This window comes from Temnothorax americanus, unplaced genomic scaffold, assembly GCF_048541705.1.
Source record: "Temnothorax americanus isolate GAGA-0224 unplaced genomic scaffold, ASM4854170v1 Scaffold127, whole genome shotgun sequence".
Taxonomy (NCBI): domain Eukaryota; kingdom Metazoa; phylum Arthropoda; class Insecta; order Hymenoptera; family Formicidae; genus Temnothorax; species Temnothorax americanus.
The window spans coordinates 168,653-190,129 of record NW_027509261.1 but is presented as its reverse complement, the minus strand read 5'-3'; the positions used below and the strand labels follow the sequence as shown (position 1 = coordinate 190,129).

Below are 21,477 nucleotides of genomic sequence, written 5' to 3'. Positions count from 1 at the left end.
CACACTTGCCGCGTGGGGTCTCCACCGCGTGTCTCCTGTCGACCCTTAAGGTAGTTCGATGATGAAGGGCCGAAGTCACAACAATGTTTATGATTTTTTTTATCAAATCATTTATATGATCATAAAAAACTAGGATAATGCATTGCAAAGCTTCGTAACGACGTAAAAAGACCATTAGTAAGTAATTTTTACGTTTTAGAATAATATTTTGCCTGAAATAGATTAAAATGAAGTGTGTGTTAATGTCGCTTGATTAATTTTCAACTTGTGCCAACTCTTGAGTGCTCTACTTCGGAGATTATTTTGATTGAATTATTGCGTTATTATGGCGATTTACTGAAGTACAGTAATTTCGCCACAAGGTGCATGTAATTTTTTACATAAACAATTTTCCTCGCTGCCCTCATGTACGAGATGAGGGCAGCGACTTGGCAACGCCAAACAGTTTGTGCGGTTGGTACACTTGTTTGTCCTTGCGCTCACTCACACCTAACGTGCACCTAACTTTACGCCGACGATCCCAGCGTGCGGCGTTGCCACGTCGCCACGCTCGAGTTGTGAAAATCAGCGCTTGAGCACCGAAAACCAAACTTTAATTATTAATTTAAAAAAAACGGTGGATCGTGTTCACCTTCAACTATAGGCTTCCTCACAGTGTCCTCTTTCTATCGATATATATTGTTCGGACATTTTTGGCAAAAGATTTTTCGCAAACTCGTGTTATTCATAGGGAAATATCTCTTTTCCTATTAGACCAATGTTAAAATCACTTAATTTTGAAATTAAATATCTTGAGAACGGGACGGTGAATTATCTTCTTTCTGGGCTTAATTGATTCAGGAGAGTTCCTTCTTTCGATATAAAAAATAAAACCTATCACTTTTGGCAAAAGTCGTTCATCATCGAACTACCTTAAGTAATGTCTTAAGATGCTAATACGGCTCTGTGATTGGTTTATAACATCTTAAAGATCTAACTTAAGGCGGACTTCAAAATAAGTTTTGACTATGAATACCGGCCTAAATTATAACCTGCAACCTAGCCGGCGGACTACTTCGTTCTGATTGCTAGGTTTTTAACACTCAATCGTAACCTCCACCGCAACCGAGCCCGTAACCCGTACGGTGTGATTACAGCTTTAGAGCAGAGTCATTACTTAAGACGGTCTTGAAATAAGAACTATGAATACCGGCCTCTGCATCACGATCGCCAGAATAATAGAAAAACTATTTGACATTATTTATGTCATTAGTTCGAGTATATACGAGACAAGTTAAACGTGTTCCGTTCTGAACAAATCTGTTATTTTGAATTTTATAATTTTAAGGTTATATTCGAATTTAGCGAGTTTAAAAACCTATGTAAAGCGAGTTTCACGCAAATTGCATCTATTTGAACATTATAGGTCTGTTATATTATTGTTAAAATTTTGGAATTTTGAGGCCAGAATTATAAAGAGCGACTCATAAAGTTTACGAAAATTATAGTTTTCTACTGGCCGGTTGTGAATTTGTCGAAAAGACACTTTCCGATCGCGCGACTTCGGGCGCCACTCACGCCTAAACTATTTATTTTAGAGAAATGCCTTCCCGGACTTTTTAAAGAAAATTTGGTTCTCTACAAAATTGTTTATGTGTAATTTTGCTCGAACGGTTTTTACAGCGTTTCGAATAAAAGGTCGAAAAGGGCCAATTTTTTATGGTTTTTATTTTATTATTATTTATTTTTTTTTGCAAAAACGAGCGGGGTTGACGAACTGCAAAATGTTTATATTAGTGCCATTTACTATCGAATGGCACATACTTAAATTAAGCTTCCGAATTTGATTTAAAACCGTAAATTGACTGGCCTACTAGCGCTCCACCGAACTCGAATTAATTTAATTAACGATTCATTCAATCAGCCAAAATACTAATTACGACATAATTCGCCGTTCTTAATCTTACTTTTCTTCTTACATGTCAAATAAAAAAAGATAATCAATCTGCATTGATGGATATAAATCAGAGAAGGTTTGGTAGAAGTCGCTCTTAGTAAATCCAGCAACTTGCACCGCTTATATATGAAATTATTTAAATATCGAAACACAACGAACATTCTGATCGATAAACTGCAAAATATTAATGTTAGCATATTTTAATACTTTAGCGGATAAAGTTTAGCCTAATGCATTAAGCTAAAATACTAAAAATATGCTAACTTTAATATTATCTTATCGGTCGTATTTATAAGACGTTTATATCGAATTTTCGGATTTAGATATCTTCGTACGTCTTTAGGACATATCAGTGTAGAGCAGCACAATCTGATGTTTTTAACATACAAATATACGATTTTTATGGTATAATATAGATGAGATAATAAAGGCGTATTTTTTCAAAATTTCCATACAGACGATTAAATTTCTAAATCAAGTTTATTTAAGAGATTTGTCAATATAATTATAAATTATCTTACATAGGCTGGAAATAATTTTTATTACTCAAAACAATCATTATTGGCTTCAAGACATTTTTCACTCTTGTGGAAAGAAACTTTTCAATTTTTCTTTAAAAAAATGTCAGTAGCTTTATTTCAGAATTTTTAAACAATAGAATATTAATGTTTTATTCTGGAATATTAGATAATTTTTAAAATACTATTATTTGTAAAATTTTCTCGCACGCTTAAAACATTTCAATAAAAATCATGAAATTTTAAGAACTTTTTCTAATTAAAAAACGATTATATTATACATATTATTATACTACTTTTTATCTAATATTATGCTAGTGCCTATTGTCTATTGTTAAAACACAAAATGAAATTGTGATTTCATAAATGTCCATTTATAGAAATACGAGAGGACGCGTTTTCTAATATCAATTATCTCCAGATGCAAATGTAAATTAGAAGCTTATAAGATACACCGAGCTCACACAACATCGCAGGATATTTATTTATAATAAAACATCCGTTTTGTTTTTTTAAATAACACGAAGAAAATGAAATTGTCTAAATTGTAATATGTTGAACGTGAGAAACGATAAATAATCCGTAATGAAATCGAGCATACAATAGGCACTAGCATAATATTAGATAAAAAGTAGATAAAAAGCATATATATAAACTCATTTTTTATTCATGTGTTTATATCATTATTATGCATATATTGAGTTGTATGGCACGTGAATATTTCTATAGCATACAGTAATGCGGTAGGCATTATCGTGTTATATGTATTGCGGTGCAAGCATTATCGCGCGATTAACATATAATTTGTTTCCCATTAAAAAATATTGAATAATGCGAGCGGCTAACTCGTTGCTTTTTCAAACGTGACAGAGCGCTTTAAGATGCGACCACGAGATATTACTGTTAGCCTGTCCATGAAACGTGATAAGTGATCCGCCAATGAGTAATCTGCTCGCGGAAATCGCTATCAGTGCAATGCTGTAATCTTTATAGAGATTATGACGATTCTTATATTAAATATCTCAACTTCCTCTCGTTTCAATAACTGTTGATACAATTGGTTAAAAATGTGAAAAGAATGTAAAAAAAAGACGTGTTTTTAAACACATTTCGCATTTTAATAATAATCATTTGTAGAAAAAGAAAAAGGATTGGATATATTACGCTACCAGTCAAAAGTTTGAGACCACATATAAAATTTAAAAATATTCCAATAAAACACTATTTAAAAGTCCAATTCACGTTGTATTCAATATTTTTTTAATTTTGAAGTAAATAAGGATTATATTTAGCACACACAATTGTGATTAATATAACATAAATATATATATTGTCTAATTAAAAAATATATATATTACAATCATAAATCTTTTTCTCTAAAACTGAGCTGTGGATTATTTTAGAAGACGGGTGAAAGTCTCGATGAAAGTCTTTTGTCAGAAAAATTCGAAGCATGCTCCGGTAGGCTCGTAATCAAAAGAAATTGACCAAATATGTCAATTTAATGTTTATGTGATTAACATGAAACTATATGCCGCCTTAAGATAAATCTAGATCACAGACTTTTCTATGAAATTCTCAGACTGCTATCGTATTTGGACATGACACGCTTGTGTGGCATGCCACCATGTTTCAGAAAGGCAAGAAACGAATGTATACAGAACATAAAAAAAGAAAAAGATTCGATATTTTATAAGAGCGTATAATACTCGTGGAGTAATAAAAAGAAATACGCGTGAAAACTCGAATCCTCTCTTTTTCGATATTTTATTTATCTCCATGTAACTGTCTTTCAGTTTTCAGTTTTAATTAAATGTTGATAAACAAAAGATGGATGCTTTATCAAATCTATTTCGATATTTAAACACGCTACACGTTGTAAATACGATTCAAAACGTTTAATATTAATATTTGACAATATTTAGTAAATAGAAAATTTTTCCAATAGTTTGTTACACTATTAATAATGATTGACACAAATTTAACCTAACCTAACCTAACCCGGAAGATAGATTTTTGAAATATAACCGCCACTTATCACTATTTGTATTTGCGTTCCAAGTTTCGGACGAAAAAGAATTCCCAGAGGTGTTAATAATCAGTAAAATCTGTATAGGAATCTGTGATTTAGATTAACCTTTGAGGTCTAAGTATTACCTCTCAGGCACAAAAGTATTAAGTATCAAGCGTTGTTGTCCAAGTATGCCTATCTTACTGAATAAATTATTACTTTTATGACTGATTAATAAAGTGTACGTGACGTTATTTCGTTACTGAAATATTTATTGGTGTGGTGTAAATAAATAATTATTTAGATGCTGCAACACAATTACCTTACATTTTGACCACACAATATGGTCTTTTAATACATATGTGATTCTACAATTATTTGTATAACTATGTTTGGGTGACGCGTCACAAAAATGGAACACAAGAAAATTGAGCAGCGTTATGCGACCAAATTGTGTGTCAAACAGGCAAAGATCAAGTTTATCCCGGGCACAAGGCATTTTTAGATGACGGTAAAATTGTGAAGATGAATCCCGTTCTGAGGTGGGCCACCAATAACATAAACAATTTGGTGATTTAAGATTAATTTAATTGATCACCAATCATTCTCACTGTCAATTTTTTAAATGTTTTTATCACGTTATTCCGAAATTTGACACAGAATTTGCTGTGTCAAACTTCGCATAACGCTGCTCGATTTTCTTGTGTTCCATTTTCGTGTCGCGTTACCCAAACATACAGTTATACAAAAGAATGTATGTGTTAATGTTATCAAATTAAAATTTTAACTGAAGATAGAGTATGAATGTAGCTCTCGATCTGCTGCAGTCTCGTTTTTACAGTATTACCAGTTGTTGAGAAAATAATTCAGTCTCATTACTTTTTAAACAGACGCACGTACCCATACAGCACACTAACGAATCAACATCTTAAAAACATTGAATTTCACTATTTGCAATATTGTATCAACGTTGCGAAATGTAGATTCAACGTAGATTGAATGTTGAAGACATTGCACAAACGTCTAATGTTCGCTGAATTGCAATGTTTTGTAGACGTCTACAAGACATTGCAATTCAACATTTAAAAAAAACGTCCCCATATAGCAGTAAAAGTAATGCTAATACGTTGCCACAGACATGTCATTTATCAGATACATCAGATTATTCCTCTAGATCTAAAAGAACAAAATCCAATCTCAGCTCAGAAAATTTTAAACAATTGCAAAATAAACGTTCTGTTAAACGCGGCTATTTATTCAATTTATGTGCGACGTAGATTTCATAAAATATTAAAGTAAAAAGATATTTTTTATTTAAAATAATTATTAACATATATATGTATTATATATGTATATGTATATGTTTTATCTGCATATAAAATTATATAAATATAAAATTTCTTTTTAATATTTTTATTTAAAAGATTAATAATTTACTCAATGTTGTTTCAATATTGTAGCAACATATAGAATCAATGTAGAATATTGTAGAAGAATCAAATTCAACGTTAGAAAGATATTTATACTTCAACATTCAATATTGCAACGTCTCAGCAACGTTGTTTCAACTTTTTGTGCTGTATGGGGTATTGTTACTTGTACCTATATTGTTTTTTGTGAATAAAATGTTATTATTTTTTATTATTAAATTTTTTTTAGTAATTATGACGAGAAAAAAAAATAAAACACGAGCTTGTGGATGATATAATTAGCAATAAATATAAAGTAATGAGAATTTTGATTTTGATAGCGCAATATTATAACAATAATATTATAGAACATAATTTTACAACAAAATTCACTACAGTTGATAATGACAGTAATAATTCCGACGATCACATTACCGTTCACACAAAAAAAATAAAAAATATGTCTTTTGTCCAAAGAAGTCAGACCTGATGCTTGTGATCTGATTATATCTCTTGCATGAGAACTGTGCGGACCGCAAAGGGTTAAATAAAGAATTAAATAAAGGGTACGAATAAACATGAATGAGCGCACTTGTTTCAATGGCTGAGTTTGGACGGCGAGTATGAAGGAACCGAAATTTATATCGACGATATCTCATCTTTTATCAGTAGATTAAATTAAAGGAGCTTGTTGCGCTTATTTACAGTCATCATAAATGTTCATTCGTTCAACGATCGTTTGTTTTCTTGCTTTGGATTCTATTTTATCTTTAATATGTCGTAATCACCAGTCCTGACGTGGGATTCTGTAAGTTGTCGGATCGTTGCGCAGCTTTTTTACCATATACTAGACATCACAGACGCGCCGCGCTCTTCGCGCGCGCTATTTAGCTTTAGCATTATATTATTACTATTACCACTATTAACTCTTTGATACACACAACTGTCAAAATATACGATGACAGCTGCTCATGAAGTAAGCGCAGCGAGAGAATCAATCGGCATTGCGGAAAAGCGACAACAATAATAACTTCGATAGATTCGAATATCGACTTTACATGCCTTTTTTAGATAGGGTAACTCCGGTATATACGCCGCACCTAAGGACAACTTAATTTATCGAGTACTATTTACTATGTTTAATGCAAATGAATTATACCAATAAAAACCTTATATTGTCTACTACTATAAAGAATTAGAAATATGAAATATTTATTTTTTGTATTTAACAAAAAAACTTTTAGAAACCCTTGCATTTTTGCTATATATCCCATAGGGGTGGGATATATGACATTCATAGGTGGATTATACGCCTTACAAATAATATTTATAAATGAGGCAATAAAATGTCACAATAAATTATAAAATGTGTGTAAAAAGTTTATTAAGATAACAATAATAAACAAATTATAAAACTAAACATTAAAAAAAAATAGAAGAGCGATAGATGCATTAAAAATTATTGTTATACGATCCAAAGAAAAAAGGAAAAAGAACACAGGAGATTTCGAGTTTTACAAAGTGCCTGTACTATGGCATAAATCCCGCATGCTAACTTGCTGCATATCCTATACAGGAGGGATTATACACAAGATATCAAGCTAAACAAAAAATACAAGAGCTATGCACTTGTATTTTGCTGTATTCCATTATTTACTATTCCTCTATACTTATGTATCATAAAATAACAATTAAACCTTTTACATTCCCTACAGTAATCATTTTACGTAGTCGTAATACATGATCGTGCTACTTATTACGGTAAGAAATCGATTCAACTCACGACGGTTTCGTTAATATTAACAGTAAAGAACTGAAATTACAATATAATGCTAATATGGCATAAAGGCACATAACAGTGTGATTGTGAGCAAGTATCTTTATTCCTTCTATTTTTTCTGACTTCTGCGGCGTAAATCCCCGCGCGGCGTAAATACCGAAGTTACCCTATGGATGGATAGATAGATAATACCTGCTTAACGATATCAAAATTGTCGTTAAGGAGTTACAGAATATCGCTTCTGTTCTATGACGCTTAACAACAGTGTCGTTATCGTTATATTATCGCGGATATAATATATGGTAAAAAAGCTGCATAACGACAATATAATGATAGTGATAATGTCACTAAGAGTTACAGAATAGGATGTTTTACTTGAAAAATGTTGGAAAACTTGGAATCTCTCAAAGATTTTTTCCCGAAGAAATCAGGAATAATGTAGGGGAAACCGGGTCAAACTCGACACGATTTTTTAAAGGCAATTATCAATAATTAGTTAAAATTTTCAAGCGAAATTAATAGTAGGTACACTTAAAGAGTGTTCCTTTAAGTACAAAATTGCTTAAGTAAGTTTTGCTGTACGTCGCTTAGTTTTGCCCCCAGTAAAGGAAAAGTGACGCAAAGACAAATTTTCAAATTAAAAAATGCCGGAGCAAACTCGATACTTTGCCTGATCGACACAATTTGATCTGGAACTTATTTTTTATTGTCTGAAACTAAACATACATTGTTTATCGTATTTAGAAAGTACAAAAATTCGGAATAAAGTAAAACAATTATTGGAACTAATGAGAAAAAAAATTGTTGAATTTTTACAATTATCTTCATCTAAACTCATGTCTGAAAAACAATTAATGCAGGTGAACTCACGATCGGACGTGCGCACACATTTGTCATGGGCCATATAGCTGCATGACAAGTATCGTTTGTATTATAGGAGCCGACGAAACGGCGTGGTGTCGACTTTGCTCCGGACGTCGTTTTTCTCTTTTGTCACTCCAAAAACATAAAAAAGTTTGAAAATATGCAAAAATGATTATCGAATTTGTATAGAGCATCGAATATCCTATCAAAATTATCTACTTATCTGTAGATTTGCAAGAGTAAAGCTTGATGAAAGAGTAACAATTTTCGAGAGATCAGAAGGAATACTTTTCACTATCAAAAACGCTTATGTCGCATTACACCATAACTTTGAATGTTACCGAATTCCGTTGACAACACTGCACTGATAAAAATCGATGCGAATTTACGGAGAATTACGGAGGAAATTTATTTATTTTTTTAATAAATTAATTTTTTTATAGTTTTTTATTTAAAATTTGCATTTTTTTTCTTGTTTCAGTTAAAAATACAGGAATTTTATGAAAAATTAACTAAATCTGGTATTTTTATAGATCATTTGTATTAGCTCCCGGTATTATTAAATTCATCCATAGCATTACATACATGTGCTTAAATTTTATTTTTAGACAGCAAATTTATAGTCTGCCATTTTACTCTCAGTAGCATAGTATTACGATATTACGGTATATTCGAAATCATTGCAGTAATAGAAGGTTAAGTAGCCAAATATATATCCGAAATATCTGCAGTATCTGTGAGATGTAAAACTTGTGACTTTACTCGTAAAAGTACAAAATCTATAATTATACACCATTATAATTATGTAATTTCTCGAGTAACTGTTGTATCAAAAATTGCTATTTTATATTAGAGGTAAATTTACTGTGCTAAAGTGAATATTAAAATAAATCAAGTACTTTTATCACCAAGCAGTAAACCGAAAAAATATTTAACGAAAACTTAATTTCGTTTAAAGTAAGTTTAGCGTTTTGAGTTAAATTACATAACCGTTACTCGAAAAATTATATAATTATAATGGTGTATAGAGTATAGAGGACGAGCGTGGCCTAGTAGACAGCGCACTGATCTATGGAGCCAAAGGTCCCGGGTTCGATTCCCGGTAGAGCTAGAAAATTGTATTCGCTCGTTCTCCTCTCGGAAGGCAATGGCAAACCACCGAGAGTATGTCTTGCCACGAAAACTTCTCTAAAAAATTGTTGCCGTTCGAAATCGGCGTTAAACTGTAGGTTCCATATACAATGTGTATAATCCACGTGCGCAACACATGTATATGAAGAGAAGTCACCACGCTCGGACACGAGTAATAGGACTTGATGATGATGAATGGTGTATAATTATAGATTTTGTGCTTTTACGAGTAAAGCCACAAATTTCACATCCCACAGATATTTCAGATATTTAGCTACTTAACCTTACATTACTCTGTATTTTAACTGAGTAAATTGAAGGTTAAAAATGACCACCGATTTTCACAGTAAAATGATGACTTATTTTTATCAGTGTGACACATAAAGGCATTATAGGAAAGACAAGTTTCTATGATAGATTTAAATTAGCAAAAAGCCTAGTGTCAAGTTTTTCCTGGTGTCGAGTTTGCCCCGGTTTCCCCTACATCGGGATATCAACGAGAAAATAAATAAAGCTCTTGTTTTTAACCTTTAATTATCTGGAACCAATGGTTCCTTGATATTTTTGTTGAAAAAAATCTATTCTAATTAGATGAAAGAACCTAAAAGGCAAAAATAATACGCGACGGTATTTTGATGGAATTTATCTATTATCCTTTTCTTCAGATACATAATAAAATAGTGATAAAACTTGCAATCATTTTTTTTAAGTTATATTTTGCAATTTTCACAAAGATTTGGATTATTCCAAGAAAGTAGGCCGCTGGTCTTTCTTTTGATAATTAATAGATAAGAAAAAAATTGACTAAAGATTTGCATTGTGGGTATAAAACGAAATATTACGAACTTGTACATACTGCAAATTGTGCTATAATCGCAGTGTAAATATAATTATTTTCGATAACGTAAAGATTACAAAATCAATTTTGCAACAGTGTTACATGTCATTACTAATCGTTGACATTTCTCACATATTTTTAATACATTTATTATGTTAGTTCCTCGCATTATGATATAAAAAGATAAAGAATTTATTTTTCTATTATTGTTTTTAACCCTCCGTAGTCACACCGGGTCAATTTGACCCGACCCTTAACTTTGCTCGTAAATATCTTGTGCGTAACTTGAAAATTGGCGGGCATGACGCCCTCTAGCTGTAGTTCAAGAAACAAAAAAATTTTTTTTTTAACAAATTTTTCGCGAATTTTTTTTATATGTTAAAAATTCCTGAGGCCCTTCTTTTTTTATAGCAATCAATTTAGCAATATCGCAAGTGCATTCGAGAATTTTTTCAACACAATCGGTGGATAAATGGTCAAATGGCGAACGGTCAAAGTTCGTCTCGGGTCAAAATGACCCAGAGTGACTTCCTTGTTTGAAAAAATAGATGTAACTACGGAGGGTTAATATTATTTTCTATCATTTTTATATGATATATATCGGCAAAGTGTCTACAAATTTGGCAAAATCTAGAAAAATTGAAATTTTCTCGACCGGCAGAATTACAACAAAAATTATAATAATAATTTATTGTTTTTTTATCTAATTTTTTTTCATACATCAAATAACACGAAATTAATCATTCTTTCCATATTATTGAATATATGTGTAACTTGCTTAATTGCCGATTTAATTTATCGGAATTTATTCGAAGTCACTCAGGGAATCTTTCTTCATCTAAATAAATCGGGAGAAATTCTCAAGAAAATTTTATCGAGTTGATTTTTCCATAAATTTTAGTTTCATTTTGCAAGTATCTATAATACTTTTAAATAATAAGTACAGTATTTTTTGATGTTTTTAGATTTATATACAAATAATTTGTTTTTATATAGTTTAAAGAATTTTTTTTAAAAATTAAGTATTAAAACATTTTTATGTTTATGACCGATTTTATTTTTTTGCAATATTTTTTGAAAATAAAAAATGAAAATTTTGTACTATGTAAAAAAATTATTTTATAAAAATTCATTATTTCTTTTCAACACTTTTTCAAATTTGATATTTGAAACGGGTTGCTTTAGATTTTATTCTTTTAAGGCTCCTGGGCTCTTGCCACGGTCATGTAAGATCGTGACGTTAGAAAAATGATACGGTGAGAATTGTTGCGTGCCAATTCCAAATAAAAAGATATAAAGATAATACGAAGCCTATAGTGATGTAGGTTTATGTGCAAGCGCATGAATAGGCTTCGACAGATAATGTTTTAAATTTTCATATAAAAGTAATCTAGTTTTGCGACAAAATTTAAATAAGATTATATAGAAAATAGAATAAAAATTGTATACATCTTGAAAATTATATCTTTTTGAACAAGCACTTTGACCGATCAATAATATACTTTCGTAGGCTGTGCAATTTAGCGTACAAATTTATTGCAGTCTGCCCACGGTCCGACAAAAGCGGAATTACAAAAACCACCACGGTCGAGAGAATCCTTTGAAAAAGTTCCATTCATCACAGCGGCGCTTACACACCTCGGTTTTTATATTCTCATGTTCCTGGGATTTATTAATCAGTTATTCTTTGTTCCGAAGATTGCCACCGAAAAAAATAGAGAAGTATGGCGATAATCATTTATACTTTATTCAACATTGATACAAATTGCAGTACATTTGTAAATGAAAAGTAAAGGAAGCCAGAGTAAAAATAAAAACGTTAAATTTTAGGCTCACGTATTTCGAAATCAACATTAATAGTAACATATTAAAAGATTTTTATTAATTTTAAATAAAAGTATTGTATACCATTAACGTATAAAGAAAACTCATACGATATTAGAAATATTCTACATAATTCTATTTATTCTATGTATTCTATAAAAATATTAATTGTTGTTACGTAGAATTAGCATTTTTGTTGTATGATAAAAATAATAAATAAATTTGGATTTTGTGTACGCATGTAACATATGTATATATTTTCCTGTATTCCGATATTTATCAATTTTGTTATGAACAACGACATCTTACTTTTTATGCAGCATGTAAATATTTTATATTGAATATGTATTTTTAGGGATATGCTCCGCTGTACGACAATTTTGAGAAATTTTATCTCAAGTACGTCTACAGACGAGTGAGAGATTGTTGGAACAGGCCGATTTGTTCTGTTCCTGGCGCAACGGTCACATTAAAAGATCGAGTAACTCACGATTACGGATGGACGTTTCAGTAAGTTCGACAACGTACAAAAGCTACCATTTACCACGTATCAATAGAATTAAAATCCTGAATTTTTTAATCCTGACAGATTTACTGGAACTGAAACACAGTGTATAAATTTGGGCTCTTACAATTATTTAGGATTTGCCGAAGCGAGTGGTAAGTGCGCCGACGAGAGCATCAAAACGCTCAAGAAGTTCGGTTGTGCCAGTTGCAGCACGCGTCTTGAATTAGGTAAATAATTTAAAGATGCATTATTATTTAAGTGTTTTTCTCGAGCAAGTATGTAGATGAAACCACGTAGAACATTTGAATACGTCGATCAAGACTAAATTATTGTACTGTATATTAATAAAATAAGAAAATATACAAAATAGAAAATTTGTAGAAAATAGTTCGTCTTTTTCGTTATTTGTCAACTGATCCATTAAATTGTAATCGCTTGAGGACTGCTGCAGGCAGTTGTAAGAATGTATGTCCCAAGCAAGTAGTAATATAGCAACATATGTAGGGTGCTTTCCAGTTAACGACACAAATCGACACAAGCGTCATTATTTTTGCTGTTCACTAGATATTGAAAAAAGACAGAATAACGCTACCTCTTTTAAGCTAGCAGGACCAAATGAGCAGAATCAAACCGGACCTATCGGAATATTTAGTACTTTTTTTGTACTAATTTGTACCACTAGTAACAATTTTGTACCTCGTGCCGTTTCGCAGAAAATCGTGTCGCTGCTACCTTAGAATTAAGCTAGAAAGACCACAAGAAAAAAAAATAAAAAAAGGATTTTAAATACAGAAATTTGAAGGACTGAATTTGTACTAATTTGTACCATACAAATAAACTTAATATATTCATCCCTTCTGCTTCAAACAGCCCCTAATAGAACTCAGTCCTCTTAGTCTCAAGAGTAAAGTACTCTTTCTAATCAGCAGAATCAATCGCTACTTGTAGACTCTATTCAGTATAATTTGTATTACGAAAATATAAAGTTTCAGATTTTGTACCCCAGCCGTTTGATAAAAAACTACCCCCGATACCTAACAGTCTCAAGAGTAAAGTACACTTTCTCATCAGCAGAATCAATCGATAGTTGTAGACTCGATTTAGGATAATTTGTACTGCAAAAATATAAAGTTTCAGATTTTGTACCCCAGCTGTTTGATAAAAAATTACCCCCGATACCTAACAGTCTCAAGAGTAAAGTACTCTTTCTTATCAGCAGAATCAATCACTACTCGTAGAATTAATTCAGGATAATTTGTACCGCGAAAATATAAAGTTTCAGATTTTGTACCCCAGCCGTTTGATAAAAAACTACCCCCGATCCCTAACAATTTCAAGAGTATAGAACCTTTGGTTGCGAACAAAATCAATCGGTATTTGCGTATTGTTAACTGTACAACGATATGAGGTTTTCCGTTTCATGCACATATGTATACGCGCACATACTCGTATACATGCAAATACGTACAGTTTACTTCGATATCTTTTTATATATTAAATCGTAACAAAAATCAGATTTTCATTTATTACTAAATAATTAAAAAAAAACGGCACCGGTACAAAATAACTATATATATTATATTTCAATGGTATAAATTATTTCGCATCTAGTACGCAAATAGCGATTGATTTTGTTTGCGACCAAAGGTACTATACTCTTGAGACTGTTAGAAATCAAGGATAGTTTTCTGACAGACGGCTGGGGTACAAAATCTGAAACTTTATATTTTCGCGGTACAAATTATCCTGAATCGATTCTACGAGTAGTGATTGATTCTACTGATAAGAAAGAGTACTCTACTCTTGAGACTGTTAGGGATCGGGGGTAGTTTTTTATCAAACGGCTGGGGTATAAAATTTGAAACTTTATATTTTTGCAGTACAAATTATCCTAAATCGAGTCTACAACTACCGATTGATTCTGCTGATGAGAAAGAGTACTTTACTCTTGAGACTGTTAGGTATCGGGGGTAGTTTTTTATCAAACGGCTGGGGTACAAAATCTGAAACGTTATATTTTCGTAGTACAAATTATACTGAATAGAGTCTACAAGTAGCGATTAATTATGCCGATTAAAAAGAGTACTTTACTCTTGAGACTAAGAGGACTGAGTTTTATTAGGGACTGTTTGAAGCAGAAGGGATGAATATATTAAGTTTATTTGTATGGTACAAATTAGTACAAATTCAGTCCTTCAAATTTCTGTATTTAAAATCCTTTTTTTATTTTTTTTTTTTGTGGTCTTTCTAGCTTAATTCTAAGGTAGCAGCGACACGATTTTCTCCGAAACAGCACGAGGTACAAAATTGTTACTAGTGGTACAAATTAGTACAAAAAAAGTACTAAATATTCCGATAGGTTTGGTTTGATTCTGCCCATTTGGTCCTGCTAGCTTAAAAGAGGTAATAACGCTCGAATTGACTTATGTCGCTAAATGAAAAGCACCTATAGTAGAGTCATTGTTGATGCGCTTCTACCGTAACTATCAAGATTCGATTAGTAGTTATTAGATGCATTTTGCTTTCTCATAGAGAAAGTTTTGTTTTCGTAAACCTCGTATACGGACCTTTGATCGCATATATATAAAGCTAGGTCTAATCAATTAAATTTTAAAGACTTATATATGAAATAGGGGTAGAAAAGGCCGAAAAAGGGTAGAAAAGGGGAAGAAAAAAATGTTCTTTTAGTTTTCTATGCCAATGTATTCAGAATGTTCTAAAACGTATATAAAAATATTTTTAACACAATGTCTGTATGTGCCCGGGAAAAAAGAATTAGATCTACCGAGATATGACCAGATCTGGTTCATCAGATCTGGCCAGATATAATTTGATCTGCAAATTGTCTCTATCTGGCCAGATCTGAACAGATATAACCAGATTTGATCAGATATAATTTGATTTGCTGAGATATAATTATTTACCGAATGTATCCAGATTTGCTCAGATATAATTAAAAATCATGAATGGATGTAAAATGTAATACAACCATAAATATATCGATTCAATTCAATATTGTGTGCCACTTTATAAGCGTGGACCTCGATACAACTGTTATTCGATAAGTTGTACCGTACACTTGATTTATATACCGTTCTTGTACCATTGTTTGTCATATTTTAAATACCAGAAACGGATCTCATCAGAATGCCATCTATCGAATGATCCGACATTTGCATAAAGGGTGTAACAAAAAGATTGGGACACTGGATTATCTCGGAAAGATGATGTTTTCGGAAGAAATGTTTTGTACAAAAGTTGTAGGGTACCAAGTTGCTTATTATGTGGTGATATTGGTTTGACTTTGAACAAACTTGGGAGTCACATCAAAGTCACATTGAGTTTTTTAAACAGGGACCCCTATTTTTCATGTCATATTCTCTTGTAACCCTTGTTGAGACGTTTCCAAAACACTACGATAAAACTCTCTTTCGATAAGAATATTTCCTGAGATATTTCAAATTTCCATGACATTTTTAATGTACTAGACATCACAGACACGCGCTTTGCGCGCGCTATTCAGCTTTAACATTATACTATTACTATTATACTATTAACTTCTTGATACACACAATACACAACTTCAAAATTACGATGACAGCTGCTCATAAAGTAAGCGCAGCGAGAGAACTAATCGGCATTGCGGAAAAGCGACAACAATAAACTTTGATAGATTCGAGTATCGACTTTACATGCCTTTTTTAGATATGGAAAATATAAAATATCTCGTAAAGTATTCACTTTTCGACAATTTTACCTTTATACTTTTATACGCAGAATAATGAAAAAAATCGATTGTTGTAAAAAAAAAAAAATTATTTTAAAAAATTTAATTGCATTTTGTAAACGCATTCAATTTTGCAAAATTGCAAATGTAAAAATTAATATTATTATTCGATTTCTTTCATCATTTTACGTAAAGAAGTATGAAGATAAAGTTATCGAAAAATGAATAGAGGAGACCGGGACGAAGTCGTCACTATTTTTTCGATGTCGATTTTTAACAACAAAATAATAATTTTAGTAAAATGTAGTACACCGGCCATTGTAAAGAGTGAACCCTTGGCTACAAAATTTATAAGGACATTTTCGGTCTACGTCGCTTTGTTCAACTGGTATAGAGTGAAAACGACAAAGGTGCAAAAATTGAAATGTCAAAATTGCTGGGGCGGAATCGTCACTCCATTCTCGAACTAGATTTTAAATAAAAATACATAATTCTGACCCTGAAAAATAATAAGATACATTTTATTAATTATTTTTTAATAGAAAGATGGAAACATTAATTAAAAACACGATGGCGGGAAATAATTACAAGAAAAGCGCACACACTTATGTGGCCTACGCTCGCACGAAATGCACTGTTTCTCGTCAGCTCTATTCTGTCATCTCTGAGCACACACAGCACATATTATCCAAGTCCTCGCCGGAATCCGACCACTGCTGTTTCTTTGACTTTGATTTTTGCTTGAAGCCTCCATGATATGGCTTGGTGACGATTTCGCCCCGGACACAGATTTTAAGTTTGATCGCTCATGAAATATTAAAAATCAACGAAAATAAAAAAATTTCATTGAATTCGTGTTCAGCATGCATTACTCTTCAGAATCACTTATCTCGAGATTTGGAGAGAAAATAATATTTAAAATATTTAAAATTTTTGACGCGGAAAAAATTTTACTTTTGACTTCCAAAAACGTTTGCCTTAATGAAAATCACAACATGACATATAATCTCACTAAACTCCGTTGGTTACATGGGCACCATAAGTAGTGTTTACAATATTAATGGCGAATTCACACAACATACAGATTTCGAGATAATTGTAGTGACGACTCCCCCCCCCCCGGTCTCCTCTACTTATTTATGAGATATCTCATATTTTATATTAAAAATGTTATGACAAAATTTAAAATATCTCAGGAAATTTTTAACAAAAGAAAGTTTTATCTTAGTGTTTTGAAAACGTCTCGACAAGGACTACAAGAATATGACATAAAAAAAGGAGTCCCCGTTTAAAGAACTCAATATGACCTTGATGTGACTTTTTTCAAGATCGTTTAAGGTCAAACCAATCTCACCACATAATGGATAACTTGGTACCCTACAACTTTTGTATAAAACATTTCTTCCAAAAACGTCATCTTTCAGAGATAATCCCGACCTCTTTGTTACACCTTGTATAACCAGTAAATAATTCTTAGTAATTAAAGTAAAAATTGTAAAGTCTCTAACAATTCTTATTCGAGTTGGTAATTATTTATGCAAGTTTTCAAATAATTTCAACACAATTTTTAACGTAATCTAGCTATTAAATAATAATCAAGTTGAGAATTTTTTCACTTTTGTTTATCCATCATCTATAAGCTTACAATGTACGAAGTAACTTATATTTCTGTGATTGTCTTTTGTATTTTAGATTAAGGCGAATTGATGAAAATGCTTTTATAACAAATAACTAACGTTTTTTTGTTCATAAAAAAATACTTGTTTTCTGCAAATGATATCTTTATCATAATTTATTTTTATATAATTATATCAAAGATATTTAATTGAATATCTTTATAATTTGTTATGTATATAAATAAATTCATATTTATATATTTAAATATCTTAGATGAATATCAATCATCGAACATTTAATTTATTATAGTTAAACATGGGCAGATATCGTCAGACCTGAACAGTTTTCGATCAAACACAACCTCAGTTCAACTTATATCTGAACAGATATGGTCAGATGTAATGTATTTTGGGTCGCATTTGAGTATAGATAACTATATGGTTATATCTAAACAGATACAGTCAGATCTGGACTGTTTCAATGAAATTCAATCACAGATATGGTTTGATCTGAGCAGATATGGTCCGATTTGAGCAGATATGGTCCGATCTGAGCCGTCGAAGACCAGATTACATCACATATGTAGTTATATACAGTTATTTATGAACATATGTGACCAGATCTGCGCAGACATGAGAAGTCATATCTGAGTATGTCTGACCAGATAAAATTTGATCTGGTCAGATTTAATCCTTCTTTCTCGGGTGTGTAGTGTGTATGTATAATACGTATGTATGTATGTACACACTCATAACTCAAAAAGTACTTAATAAAATTAGTATATTACACTACAAGGGCAGAAAGTTTGAGATTCCTGAACTGCGCGCCATCGTGCTCGAGCACGATGGCGCGCAGTTCAGGGCTCTCAAACTTTCTGCCCGTGTAGTGTATACTATTTTTCTTGCTGCCTGGTCGAAAGTACGGAAGAATGACATATGTGTGTTGAAGATATTGATGCCTGCCCCGACATTTGCGGCACGAGCGAAGCGAGTGCTGCTGGTCGGGGGCAGGCATCAAATCAAATGCATCTATAAATAAAAGTATAAATACACTTTAATTAAAGGAATTGTTTTTGGTGACTTCTTCCTCATCTGTTGACTCGCCAGATGATGGTTCATGCATTTTCTTATTTTTATTTTTATTACACTAATCACTTTCTAAATAGAATTTACTAATAAACATTATCATTGACTAACTGTAAACAAATTTTTAGGTTATACGAGTGAAAGTAAAAGTAGAGGTTGGGGCGATGTGAATTGGGTTTGTGGTAATATTATAATAGGGATCTTGTCATATATTGAGTGCCAGTGCACGCAACTAAGTTTTTACTCCCGCTATTCTAGATGGCGCGCATGTAGTTTAACCAAGGCATAAAAATGAGACTTTCTGCCGTGGAACCGGGGCCGAAAGTACGTACTTTCGACCGAGGTAGTAAGAAAAAATAATTTTTTAGTGTTTTGAAAAGCTCGAAGTAAGCTTTAAGAATATGCAATAAAAAATGGGGGTCTTAATTGTTTTAAAGGTGTGTGTATGTGTGTGTGCGTGTATAGTATTTGAAGTGTGTAGTAGCTCTAATTCCGTAATTTTTTAGATATCGGACTCAATTTTTTTTAATGTAGAGTATTATTAAAGGAAAGTTGGTATTAAATTTGGCGGTGATCGGTAAAGGAGTTCTTTCTTTAGAAAATTTAGATTTTTTGAGAAATGTTTGTGATTGCTTTAACTTTCGCCAATTTTGAAATATCGGGCTATTTCTAATTCGGTAATTATGCAGTATAGGGGAAGCACCTCCGATGACCTTGACCTTGACATATGTTGTCAAGGTCACCCTCCTGAGTGACCTTCAGAAGGTTTTAGCCGTCGCTCGTTTTTTATTAAAAAGTTATTAACAAAAAAAAGTTTGGCGACCTCACCGATTTCAATGACCTTGATATATGTTGTCAAGGTCATGACCACGAGTGACCTTCAGAAAGTTTTAGCAGTCGCTCGCTATTCGTTAAAAAGTTATTAACAAAAAAAGTTTGGAAAGTATAGCATATATAGGTGCATATATAGGTTAGTTGACGCGCTTTAAACACTTAAATACTTTTAAAGCGCGTCACTAACCTACATAGGTACGATTTACTGCTTTAAATGTTGTGTTTTGGTAAAGCAGCGATTTTTTCGCAAAATAATGTATTCTCTGCTTTAACAAAAAAATTTCAATTTATCAACAATTTACTGCTTTAAATGTTGTGTTTTTGTAAAGCAGCGACTTTCTCGCGAAATAAATTATTCTCTGCTTTAAAGAAAAACGTAATATTAGTCGTTTATGCCTCTCAGTACTTAAAATAACTGCTATATTTTCGAAACTTTTTTTGTTTATAACTTTTTAATAAAAAACGAGCGACGGCTAAAACCTTCTGAAGGTCACTCAGGAGGGTGACCTTGACAACATATGTCAAGGTCAAGGTCATCGGAGGTGCTTCCCCTATACTGCATAATTACCTCTAATTCTAATATATTTTTCAGTCTTTTCTACCCCTATTTCATATATAATTCTTTAAGATTTGGTTGATTAGACCCAGCTTTATACGCGATCAAAGGTCTATAATGTTTTGAGAAATATCTGTGGTAGCTCTAACTTCCGTAAATGTTAAGATATTGGGTTATTTTTTATTCTTTTCTACAAATTAGGAATTTGCACATTGCTTCCTCAACATTTTTAAGTGTGCAAATTAGGAATTTGCACATTGCTTTTTATTGCGCTAAAGCTTCCTCTATGAGGAAGCCAAACTATAATGAATACTATTCTAATTATGCATCAAATAAAATACAAGCTTCCTTAAGAAATAGAGGAGCTTTGTGAGCGCAATAAAAAATAATGTGGAAATTCCTAATGTGCACACTTAAAAGTGGTGAGGAAGCAATGTGCAAATTTTTAACTTTTTTTTTTTTATTTATATGAAATAAATAATGAATATATGTATATGAAAAAAAATCAAAAAATCAAATAAAATAAGCATAAAGCAGAAATGTGATCGCTTTGAAACTTAAACGGTTAATACCTATATTTGGTCAATATTCTATCTCTGTCCATGTGTGACGACCATATGTGGAATGACAATAATATAATATAATATAATATAAAATAATATAATATTCGTTAAAAATATAACTTTTTTCATAAGTTACAGTTTCACTAGTCAATGTTTATAAATTAATTTGTGGAAAATGACAAACTTTTATACCAATTTATTAAAATCAACTGATTTTAGTTTAAACGGACATATTTTGATGTCTGTTTACCTTGTAATTCTAATTGATCCCATTTT

At 31.8% G+C, this 21,477-nt stretch overlaps 1 protein-coding gene across 2 annotated transcripts in view; it reads left to right on the top strand.

Moving 5' to 3' along the window:
- The window catches only part of Lace (serine palmitoyltransferase long chain base subunit), a 51,161-nt gene that overhangs the window by 27,065 nt on the left and 2,619 nt on the right, over nt 1-21,477 (top strand). For both annotated transcript variants that reach the window (XM_077399479.1, XM_077399478.1), the window contains 3 exons: nt 12,030-12,209; nt 12,667-12,821; nt 12,901-13,046. In XM_077399479.1, the coding sequence (XP_077255605.1) occupies nt 12,030-12,209; nt 12,667-12,821; nt 12,901-13,046 (481 nt within the window). The remainder of the gene's footprint in view (nt 1-12,029; nt 12,210-12,666; nt 12,822-12,900; nt 13,047-21,477) is intronic.